The sequence below is a fragment of the Peromyscus californicus genome, unplaced genomic scaffold, assembly GCF_007827085.1.
Source record: "Peromyscus californicus insignis strain IS unplaced genomic scaffold, ASM782708v3 Scaffold_9__1_contigs__length_137607984, whole genome shotgun sequence".
In the NCBI taxonomy this organism is placed as follows: Eukaryota; Metazoa; Chordata; class Mammalia; order Rodentia; family Cricetidae; genus Peromyscus; species Peromyscus californicus.
Window position 1 is genome coordinate 602,825 of NW_026294617.1, and position 12,432 is coordinate 615,256.

Consider the following 12,432-nt stretch of genomic DNA (forward strand, 5'->3'; position numbering starts at 1 on the left):
ATGTTCATCTTAGTGAAACTCACAATGCTGAAAGCAAAACAAAAGGTCCCAGGTTGGTGACTAGCTAACTACATGAAAGTATGTCTTTATCTGATAACAATCAAATATACAATGATTGAGAAAAACTTATTAGGGTAGGAAGCTACTGTGCTATCACCCTGAGTGAAAAATAAAAAGTTCTATGCTTATTATGATTCAATGTAATAATTTATGTCTGTATCTGAGCACAGAATATCAGTAGCAAATGGACTGAAATGTTAATAAGATCATTTTTTTGTTTGCATTGGGGCACTTTTATTATTTTATCAGTTTTATGTATCTTATAATTTTTTCTACAGTGGTCACATAAATAATTAGACAAATCCCAATATTAAAAATTATGGATAAAAATGTATTACTTTATGTTATAAAGAATGGATGGTTTTTTCTGTTGTACAGAATAACTCTGAAAATTTCATAAGGATGTGTTTATTCCATGTTATTTATTATAATGAAGTGTTTCCTTCTATATCTTTTCAAAAGTGAGATTTAAAAATGTATAGTGTCCATTGAAATGGCTCAGTGGTTAAAGGTTCTTGCCTCCAAGTTTGATGACTTAAGTTGGATCCTGAGAACCAACATGGCAGGCAGAGAGAACTGACTCCCACAAGTTATCCTCTGACTTCCACATGTGTGCTGTGGTGTGTGTATGCCCCACAATAAATAAGTGTAATAAAAAAATGGAAAGTTTATAACTACCCATATTAAGTTATAACTAAAACAAACAAAATATCTTCATGTTTACTCTTAGTTTAATTAAAAAATAAATCAATGTATGTTTTAAGTAGTGAAGATTAAATACATTATGATAAATTTTTACTTCAAGATAAATATGTTTGCTAGATTTTAATCAAACAGCTTAGAGATACAGCTATACATATACACATAGAATATATATATATATATATATATATATTTAGAACTGTAAGACATATTTTATGACAAATCTGCTTAACAAAGACTATACAATTCTCAGATAAGAAATAAAACTGGTCGTCCTAGGAAGACACAATTACTTGAGACAGAATCATAGCTTTACAAGTGGTTCAACTTTGGTGTGTGACTGCTGTAACACCATTATATAGGCAAGCTATTTTGTGGGCACTGTTTTGGCAGTGTGGATTCTTAAGTTACTGGTAGAACTTCACAAACATCTTGAAACTTGATGACTACTGCCTAGCAAACTGCAGGGACAATGATACCATAGTCATTAGTAGCTAAACAGTTGGAAAAGCTTCTCTGCCCCTTGGAAACTGATGACCTCCCATCTCCATATTGCTTGTCTACAGATTTAATATTAACTCTAAATAATTTCATGTGGAAATCAAAAGTAACAGAATGAGAAGAGACAGGAGACATTGTTTTTCTGCCAGTACATTTTTTCATAATCAATAGTCACTCAGTTTTTGACATTGTCCTTAGAGCAGCTTTCCAGTCATTGAAAAAGGTGATGAACAGTGTTTTTGCTCCTATTTGTTCTAAAGGAAAAGAAAAGCTTTTGTTTATTGCTTTAGAAAGCATGTATAGTTCACCAAATCCATTCTCTGCTTCAATGCTGAAAGGGGTGGGGGTTGAACATTTCTTTGGTAGTGAGCTGTCTAGCCAAATGCTCCTCTGGCTTCTTCTGTCAGATGATCACTTCACCAGCAGGCTTTGAACATCTTACTCCACCTCAAAACAAGACACAGGCTTCTTGGCCGATGAGCTCATGTTGTCTGAAGGGCGGTAGGAAAGAGTGCTCATCTTTGTTGACAGGCCTGAGTGGGACTTGGACTTTGGGGGAATGTACTTCAGAAACTGAAGGAAATATTTTTTAAATTTTTTCCCCAGAAACCCGTAAAACAGAGGGTTCAGGCAATTATTAAAATAAGCTATGCAGATGGTGATAGGCATAGCAGTGTCCACGATGTCAGCGATTTTACAGTTTCGGATAATGCCCAGCTGAATGAGCACATCCAGAAAAGTGAATATTTGGTGGGGAACCCAGGAAAAGAAAAAGAAAAGCACAATAGTCATAATTATCCTAAAGATATCATCATTTCTTGACTTGTTCTTCTGAATGTCATAAGCCTTCTTTAGGGCTCTCCAAATTAGAGTATAGCTGGTGAGAATGATCAGAAAAGGGAACAGGAAGCCCAGAATGTTTTTGGTCAGGCCCAACCCAACAGGGAGTGTTGAGTTCTGAGACTCATAATGGAAAGCACATACTGTGATATTGGTGTTCTCAATGAAAAATACATTTCGGTGGATGACGACTGGCAAACTGGCTAAGCCAGCCAGCAGCCAGATGATGATGCAAGTGACTTTGGCCACCAGCATTGTGCGGCGGAGGCGAGACTTCATTGGGTGGACAATGGCCAGGTAGCGATCGATGCTGAGACAGGTGAGCAGGAACACACTGGCATAAAGGTTGAAACTGACACTGGCTGATGCGATCTTACAAAGGTGATTGCCAAAGGGCCATCGGTATTCCATAGCGGTGTAGACAGCCCACAGTGGCAAAGTTAACAAAAAGCATAAATCAGCCAGGGCAAGATTCAGAAGAAAAACACTGGCCACGGTCTTCAGCTTCATGTAAAAGTAAATGACAATTACCACCAAGCTGTTTCCAAATATTCCCACCACAAAGATGATGCTGTAGAGTGTAGGGATCATGACAAAAATGTAATTGTGCCTGCCAGCCTTGGGGCAATCATCTTGAATTCGTTTAATTCCATCTTCAGTAGAGGAGTTAAGGATCATATTGCTCTTTTGGGGTGAGTTGTTATCAGACACTATTCAAAACGTACCTGGAGAAAACAAAGATTTATTTTAAAAAGTGTAAGTTTCTATTGTAAATGAGCAATTTTAATTCTCAATTACAACTCCAGTAATTCATCTTTAGTCTTTGGAAAAATATTAGATCATGCATTAGATCTCTGTAGTTGGTAAATCCTAGCTTCCAAGTTGATTGACAACAACATTTAAAAATACTGCCAAACTAAATTAGCTATTGTGAATGACTTGAGAACTATTCCTGGGCTGAGCAGGGCTGATTAACAGATCTTTAAAGAGTGTTGTGTATACATACCTTATTCTTTAATTTATTTCCTCTCTCGATCTTTGCTTGGGTATTTAGCATTATTATTTAGCATTAATGTTTTCTCTTAAGCAGTCAGCTGCTGTTGGTCACTGTGGGAATAGACTTAAGAGGGGTAGTATAAGGAGAGTTCAATGCTTTGGGGAATAAAATTCCTTCCATGGTTTTTCAGGCTGCTTCAGGATGAAATTTTCTATTTTTTAAATTCCAAACTCAGTCTACCAAAATGCCTTTTTGGACTTTCATTCCTGTTGGCTCTTTCTGGACTTAATGCTAAAGTTAACTATTTAATTTGCTATTTGACTAGTAAGGGTGTCAAATGAACAGATTAGGCTAGAATTATTTCCAAGACATATCTCTAGTAAGGACCGAAGAACAGGGACAGTTGTTTATGGTATTCAGATGTTTAGATGCTTAGAAAGGAGTTCCATAGAGACTTATGTGGATATTTTCCCAAAATTTCACATGATCAACACTTCAGCTGTTCACCTATGTTGTTTTAAAATTCCATACATTCTGTCTTATGTAAATCCATCAGGAAGTCCTGGGAGGAAGTCCTGAGACTCTGTAAGAGTAGTATGGCAGGGTGTCGAGCTGGAGTGCTCTGAGGTGAGGGTAGCCTGGCAGGCCGTGCTGTTCATTACACAGATTCTGTTATGATGTCATAATCAGATTCCTACAAGCATGTGACAGTGCATTTTGCTTTGACAATGTGCCCTGGGGAAGAAAAGGAACAGGAATATAGTTCTATTGTTCTTCCCTGTATGGCTGTGTTTGGCCTCTGTACTCTTGTCTATCAAAGTACAATGCAGGAGACTTCAGTTACTGGATTTGAGAGGATAACACTCTAGAATAGAAGGGATCTTTTTATATTTCCTGAGTAGTTAAAGCTATTTTCTCTCTTTAAGGGTCTAAGTTCTACCTTCATTGTCTTTTCCTTTGCATACAGCTTTATATAATTTAAACCCCTTACTCCTTTCACTGATAGGAATATTAGCAACTACACATAGGCATTACCTACTCCATGTGCCATATTTTCTGTGAAATTTTCTCAACTTTTCCAAATAGTCTTGGAACTTTGGACATGTGTTTTGACCCTCTAAGGATCTTGACATATCCTCACCACTTGACTGATGAAGGTCCCATGATTGAGAGTGAATGGCAAGTGGTATGAATGTTGTGAGTGTATAGGACTGAGATGACTTTCTATAGGATTCATTAGCCCCAATTTATGCTCTTGCTTGCTCATAGAGTCTCATGGAATATATACAGTGTCAATTTGGCAATATTAACAAGAGAATGAAAACAATGGGCAGAAGAACCATAGACATATGTGGTTTATAAAACAGTACAAATTGCAAGGAAAAAAATAACTTTACAGAACCCATGGCTTTGAGAGAGATAAACTAAAGTCTTTCTCAATCAGGAGGACTTCCCTTTGCTTCGGTTACCTTTTCATTGCTTTTGTTATAGTTATGGAACTTACACCAGTCTAACAGTATAATTTCCTTAGATAAATATTCTTTATGAAAGTTGATTACTTCATAAAACTTTCATGAACTAGTAGTCATTCATACCGTAGTAAAGATTAATTTACCTCTTTGCTGTTACTCTCATATGTAGTTGGAAGTAGCTAGATTTTGCTCAGGAAAATATTTAGAAATGTCAAGGTTAACAAATGTTTAAAAAACGAAAGAGGCCAGATTGAACTCTGTACCAAGAGTAGGAATATTTGGCTTGGCTTAAAAATAAGGACAACAGAAAATAGAAAGAAATTCACTTAAAGTATGACCATCTCTTGGGAGCCCTGAATTGCTAGAGCAAGGAAGAAAGTCTCCCCTCCTCCCTCTTCCCCTCTTGACCCTACTTTGACATCACACAAATCAGTTGGTTCCTTTAATTTTGTTTGGAGTCAGTAAAATTGTACTGACTAGTCTGAGACTACTCAGCTTAGAATAAACAGGGAAAACATCTGCATTTGAAAGGACAAATTTGTAAGTATAGATTTGTAATCCAGTTTACAAGCTGAGGTCTGCTTCTCCTGCATTTCAAATGATTTACATCAGCTAGTAGTTAAGGTGCGAAGGATTGCTCTGAACAGCTAGGGGAGTGTCCTGGATGATTTATTGTTGTTAATTCAACAAAAGCTTGGGTTATCTGAGAAGAGGGAAACATAATTGAGAAAATGTCTCTATAAGACTGGCCTGTAGCCAAGCCTGTAGGGCATTTCTTAATTAGTGATTGATTTGGTCCATTGTGGGTGGTGCCGTCCCTGGGCAGGTGGCCCTGGGCTCTAAAAGAAAGCAGGGTGAACAAGCTACAGGAGCAAGCCAGTAAGCATCACCCCTCTGATACCTCTGAATCAGTTCCTGCCTCCAGGTTCCCTGGGGGGGAACTCTTCTGCTCTGACTTCCCTTGGAGGATGAACTACAAACTGCAAGATGAAAGAAACCCTTTCTCCTCAAGTGGCTTTGGCCAGGATGTTTCATCTCAGCAATAGAAACCCTGACCAAGACAGGGAGCATGCTTGGAAATTTTAATGAGGTCTTGATTAATTAATGAGTGTATTACTTGAGAGACTCTAGACACAGGACTGAATATACTAATCAGAACAATTCCATGACTATTTGAATTAGGATCAAGACTTGTCACTGAAAGGGAAAAATCAGTAGCCATCTTGAGAGATGCTCTCTCCTCACCTCCTCTAATGGTATTTGCTGACCAGCAGTTTTAGAACTGACCAGAAGTTGAACTCATGGGAAGATAAGGCTGAAATCTATATATCCTGGACTTGGTAAAACAGAATATGCGGAGTAATGGACTCAACTGACCAGAAATTGAACTTAACAGAGAATAGGACTGGAACAGTAAATCTGAATGTATCTATCCTGGGTTCAGCAAAAGCAGGACATAGGGAGTAAAAAATTTATATCTCTGTAGATACCCTGAATCCTGTTTGCCATCAGTAACCTCATGCTTATAGTTCAGCCAGTAACTTCAAAGAACTACCTTACCCCTAACCCCCTCATCCAATCCCAAACTGCATGTAAACCTTTCCTATATAAACCACTTCAAGTGAGTACTCAGGGCTGTCCTCCTCCACCCACTGTGCTGTGTCGGATGTTGGGTGTGGACCAAGCCCAGGGCTTGCTTGTTTTGTTATTAAAAAACCTCTGTGTGCTTGCATCGATATTGGCTCTGTGGTGGTCTTGCTTGGGGGGTCTTATGACCTGGGCACAAGAGTCACCTAACAAGGAAATACATTTCTCTAGAATATAAGGAGGGGCTGTGCGGTGGTGGCGCATGCCTTTAATCCCAGCAGATCAGAGACAGAAGCAGGCAGATCTCTGCGAGTTCAAGGCCAGCCTGGTCTACAAAGTGAGATCCAGGACAGGCACCAAAGCTACACAGAGAAACCCTGTCTCAAAAAACAAAAAAAAACAAACAAACAAAAAAAACCAACCAAACAAAAAAGAATATAAGGAGGGAAGAGGAATTTTAGGGGGCAAGAACAAAGGAAAATAAATATGGACAGATATATTCTGTAAGCTCTCACTTATCTATCACAGTCCCCAACACCTGCTATGTTCATATCCTGTCAAACATGCAAATGAGCATAGGCAGAGTCTTCTTCCTTTAAATTGTCACTTCTAGCAGGGGGACAGGGGCCTTAGGGATCCAATCATCTCCACTATGTTCCAGGGCATGTGGGATGTTCTCTTTATAGTTTCCCAGCTTGGTGATAAGTATAGGGCATGAAAAGGGGAGCAAAACTTAGAGAAAGCATTTAGATTATGGAAGGTGAGGGGGAAAGAGAACAGTAAGAACTTAAAGGCAGCAAACTGGCCAGCCAAGAGGTAGTTGAGATGAAGCTCTACAGCTTGCACGTTTCGCTCTTTACATGTGCCTACAACACATCTCTGGGACTTGGCTGTTAAGAATTTACAGATGCTAAATAACCTCTTCAAAATGTTGGTCCAAATGTTCACTGGGTCTTTCTGAATGGAAGAGTGCCACGACACTCTCCATTCTGCATTCACACTACTTTGTTTTTTTCCTTTTTTTTTATTTAAGAATTTTTTTATTCATTTTACATACCAACCACAGATCCCCCTCAAATTCCTCCTCCCTCTGTCCCACCCAGTCTTCTCCCCCAGCCTGTCCCCCACTCCCTCATTCAAAAAGGTAGGTCTCTCATGGGAAGTCAGCAAAGCCTGGTACATTCAGTTAAGGCAGAACCAAGCCACCCACCTTCACCCCCAACCCCCTAGTCAAGGCTGAGCAAGGCGTCCCACTATAGGTAATGGACTCCAAAAAGCCCGCTCATGCACCAGGGATAGATCCTCATCCCACTGCCAGGGGTCCCTCAAATAGACCAAGCTTCACACTGTCTCCCATCATACTACTTTGATAAGCCTTCCTAGAGAAACATGGAGCTTATAGAAGAGTGAAAAGTTGAACTGTCAGGTCCATAGGAAATTCTATTTCCCAAATTCCAAAAGACAGAAGAGATAAATGGCTATTTGTCATATCTATTAGCATACCAAAGTGCATGCTGGCCTCTAGGCTCCTTCAGTAGCTCAAGTGCCTATTACACATTTCAAAGTCCATGCTGGTCTCCTATCCCTTCTCCCCTACTTTAAACTCCTTCCACCTCACACATTTCCCTCCCCTCAGCTACTCATAACCCTTATAACACTGTTATTTTAGATACGCTCTCTCTGTCTCTCTCCTCCTCTCTCTTCTTTGTCTACCATTTCTCTTTCTTCCTTTCTCTACCTCTCCCCTCTTCCCCCCCCTCCATTCTCTCTCACTCTTTCTGCTCTGCTCCTGCTTCTCTTATGGCCAGGTTAATCTACTTCTTTCTCCCTCTCTGCTCTGGACTCTCCTTGATGTCTCTGGCTGTTATCTCTCTCCTGTCTGCAATAAAAACCTTCCCCTTAACCATACCATAGAACAATCATGTCATCAGTTTATACAGGAACTCCTGTAATTGGCACCTGCCTTCATTGAGGATAAAAGAAGAGTGTTACTGGGGCTCTTTTTTTTTTAAGCTAAAAGGGAACTGTTTGGGTAAGAATCTTAAGGAGGAAGCGCTGTGATACATTAGGAAAATGAAAATTGTAAGACACAGAAAGTAGCTGCATTTCTACTTGCACCCTCTGAGCTGGATTCTGAAAAAAAAAAAAAAAAAAAGAATGCTGACAATAGTAACATCAAATAGGTATTAAGGAACAGTCAGGTAGCAGTAAGCAATTCTATTGTTCTATGACATAGTAAGGTGACTTAGATGATGATTGAGTACTGTACATCTCAAGAAGCTGAAAGAAAGGATTCTGAATGTATTTCTCATACAGAAATGAGAATGAGAAATATTTGAGGAGATAGAAACATTTGGCCCCATTTAGACATCACACAATGGGTACACATATTGGAATATCATGGCACTATAGCCATATGGATATATTTTGGATTTATGTAGCAGTTAAATTTTTCAATAAGGATTAAAGAGCCAAAGGGAAAGCCTTTCTAACTTTAGGTCTTGTTATTGTTTTTGCGCATGCTCTGTGGTATACAGGAATTTTACGCGCCATTTTTCCGTAGGCTGGGGAGGAAGGGTTTGGAGCAGAAATACTTCTAATAGTTTACTCTTTGTCACTTCTAGAACAGTGTGACTCTGGTTATGTCATACCATTTCTCTGGATGTTAGCCCTGGTCTCATCATCTGTAAGATGGGGTGTGATTCTCTTTGAACATGAAACATATAATTACATGAGATTATGTGAAAGTACCAGTATTAATTTCAAATCATGTTTAATAAATATTTTATTTGAAACTTTACTTTTTTTTATATATGCAAGGCAAGCATTGACTCAGAACACCTATCAGTAAGGAAACCATGAGAGAATACAAAACAGGTTTATCAGTTGTAAATTTCTCATGTTGCCATTAAAAGGCTTAAAAACTCCAAGCTGTTTTTCAAGGAGTATGGGTAAAATGTAATTAGAAGCAGCTGAACAAATTTGCCATGAGTCAGGTGGGACCTTCAGTCTGCTTGCTCTTGTAGGTATTTGTGTTTCTTCACATTTTCCTTGGTTCCCTGAAGCAAGCAGAAGACAAAAGATTGTTCTTCTTTCTTCCTTAGTATAAAAGAGTCTCCAATACTTCTGATTGCATGTTGCTTTATTTTTAATGAGTTTGCATTTTAAAGAAAACATACTCCATAGTTTCCTATGCTAATAATGATAGAGCTCAAAGGTCAAACAGTTGTATTTCAATTCTTCTTTACAAGTAGCTCATGTATAAAAGGAATAGTCATTTGCAGTTTTGGACAGGTCGATAAACCCACTTTCTTTCTTGTGTATGTTTTATAAATCAGACATTAGAAAGCAGCCCTTTCTTTTTTTTTATATGTCCATCTTCCCCAGCAACATTTCAGGGAACAACTGCCAGTAATTATTCACTGTGAATTCATTAACTCACAGAAGTTGGCACTAAAATTTTAGTCTACTAGTTTCTTTAAAATATAAAACAAAACAAAACTATGTGCTCTTATTTCTTAACACTTTGTACCTATTTTATGGCTGCTGTGTGTTCCTTTATTCCTCAAACATTTTGATTGCCTGTGTATTAAGAATTCCTGCTTGACTGTTTCAAGCCTTACATTTGTGTGTGTGTGTGTGTGTGTGTGTGTGTGTGTGTGTGTGTGTGTGTGTACATGCCACAAGCACACAAGTGGAGGTCAGAGGACAACTTAAGAAAGTTCATTCTCTTTTTCTACTGTGTAGATCCTGGTGATCTAACTTGGGTCATTGAGTTTGGTGCCCACATCCTTTACCCACTAGGCCATCTCACTGGCCTAGACTCTAGCTTTACAAAAGGAAATGCAGAAGTTCCTTTCAAACTAGGATATGCATGTTGATAAAAGTAAAATATTAATCCCATATCTCAGTTTCCCAGAAATAAGATAAGTCCCTTTATCTAAAAAACCCTACTTACTCTGAATTACAGTCAAAATAACACATGTCCCAAGCACCTCCTCCCAATTATCCCAAACTCTTGGTTGCATTTTGTTCGTTTTTTATTTCAAAAAGAAAAAAGAAATCAATAGAGATCAAAGATATGTGAACAAGTCTAATTATTGTGCTTAAAAAAATTCTCCCCTTGCCACTCTGGTGTCAGCCGAAAATATTCTCTGTATGTTAAGGAGTAAGAAGAGGTGAGAGTTCCGGATGTTAGAAAAGGAAGAAAATTAAAAAAAAAAAAAAACTAGATGGAAGCCTGCCAGTAAACTGATTTCTATCTTTTTCACAGTTGAATTCTTCAGGCTTTAGAGTTCACAGAGCTTTTCCACTATGGCCACCACACTTGATTAGGTAAGCAGCCTGGCCATGGGGAGCGAAACAGTTCTGATGTGGTCCTGAAACTTGATTAGGGCAGTCCTAGTCAATGGATGACAAGGCAATAACCACTATCGGCTTCTCAGTAATATCTTTGTCCTTCGGTGTGTGAATGCAGTTTCATTTATTTGTTATCATTTGTGCATCTCTGTGGGTACATGCATGTGAATACAGGTGTTCAAGGGTCGGAAGTAGGGTGATCTGCTCTTCTGGAGCCAGATCAAGGGCAGTTGTCTGATGTATGTGCTGGGAATGGAAACTTTCCTCTGCAAGAACCTTTGATGCTCTCTAGCCCCAACACCCCAGATTTTTTTGTGAAACCTGATTCAATTAATGAAACTTTTATTTCATTTTAAAACCTCACTTTAAAGGGAAGGGGAAGTGACTAGTCAGGCAAGACAGTACTGATTTAGACCCTTCTGAAACTAGAATGTATATGTATCACAAGTTTTCTTCTAGGCATTATTGCCTGCATGACATAATTTTAGATTAAGGTTTTAAAAACATAAACTTCATAGCTATAACATTTAAATATAAAAGCAGAAAATATATAATATACTGCATACATTTGTCCAAATGTTTTTTTTTTTATTATTATTATAGTAGGAATACTCTTGAAACTACAGTCTGCAAACCAGCCATGGACAAAGAGGAAGTTCTGATTGTGGCTTTTCCTTTTGCTAGCTGGGTGAACTTGATCCAAGCCCTCGACTTGGAGGCTTTAGGCTTCTGCAACCTCAAGGGAGATCATATACTTAAGAGAATTCTCACATTTTTTTGAAAGGATATGCATCTTTTGAAGATGAAGGCAACTTGGCATGGCAAGCAGAATATGTTATTAAGTCAGTTCTTTATGTATAAATTTAGATTATAGCCTATATTAATAAAATCCTGTATTAAAGGATTAGTTATAATTAAGTCTTTTATACTTAATTATAATTAAGAACAACAAAATCAAAAGACTTTCAGGATAAATGAAGAAATTCCACATACAATCTTTATAGTAACAATTTCATTCTTTCTTTATAAAGTTACCACTCAAAGAAATGCTCTTTCCATGTTGAAGCCTTAGGATAATAAAGTAGTGGTGACAAGTCTAGATCCTACCTGGATTCACATCATGTAGCATTTGAAGGATTCAATCATTTTGAGGATTCAGCATTTTGAGAGCTTCAGGACCTGCTGTCCTAAAAGAATGAATGTCATGAAGGACATTCAGGTTATCTGATTTTGTCCTAGATACAGTTTTTGGGACCATGTTCTTGTATACATTATTCTTTTCATAACTTTTTAAAATTTTTAGATTTCCTTTATTTCATTGTATAAGTGTTTTACCTACATGAATATATTTGCATTGCATGTGTACAGTGCCTTTGTAGTCAGATGAGGGTGTTAGATCTCCTGGGAATGGAGTTATAGATGTTTGTGAGCTGCTATGTGGGTGCTGGGAATTGGATCAGGTCCTCTGCAAGAGCAACAAGTACTCTTAACTACTGAGCCTTCTCTCTAGCTCAAAGTTTTATTTTTGTTTTTAAATTTTAAAATGCTACAGAAGTTGTAGGACCCAAGTAAAGTTGGACAAGACTGGAGTTCCAGAAAACTCTGTTCTTTTACTCATCAATCACCTCTAAGCAGCAATTCAATCTCCTGTTTTGTCATTCCTTAAACATTACAAGGTGCTAAAACTGGGAATGTCACCACCTGTTCTTACTTCTTTTTCATATTTGCTACAGGTAAAAAGTGAGAGGGTTGGAAGACAAATACACATTGAAAATATAACCTTTTATAAGGTTATTCAAGGGCAAGTCATGTCAATTGAAGTAAAGACAGCTTTGAGCTTTAAAGATTGGGGGAAATTTTTAATTTTTAAACTCAGTAGAAACATTTGCTATTTAATCTTAAGCCTATTTTTAA

General features: G+C 38.0%; 1 protein-coding gene across 1 annotated transcript in view; it reads right to left on the reverse strand.

Annotated features, from left to right (window-relative positions):
- Nucleotides 1-985: 985 nt before the first annotated feature.
- Agtr1 (angiotensin II receptor type 1) overlaps nucleotides 986-12,432 on the reverse strand; it is a 48,369-nt gene continuing 36,922 nt past the window's right edge. The window contains exon 2 of the mRNA XM_052731089.1: nucleotides 986-2,828. Within this exon, the coding sequence (XP_052587049.1) occupies nucleotides 1,702-2,781 (1,080 nt within the window). The 5' untranslated portion in view covers nucleotides 2,782-2,828 and the 3' untranslated portion in view covers nucleotides 986-1,701. The remainder of the gene's footprint in view (nucleotides 2,829-12,432) is intronic.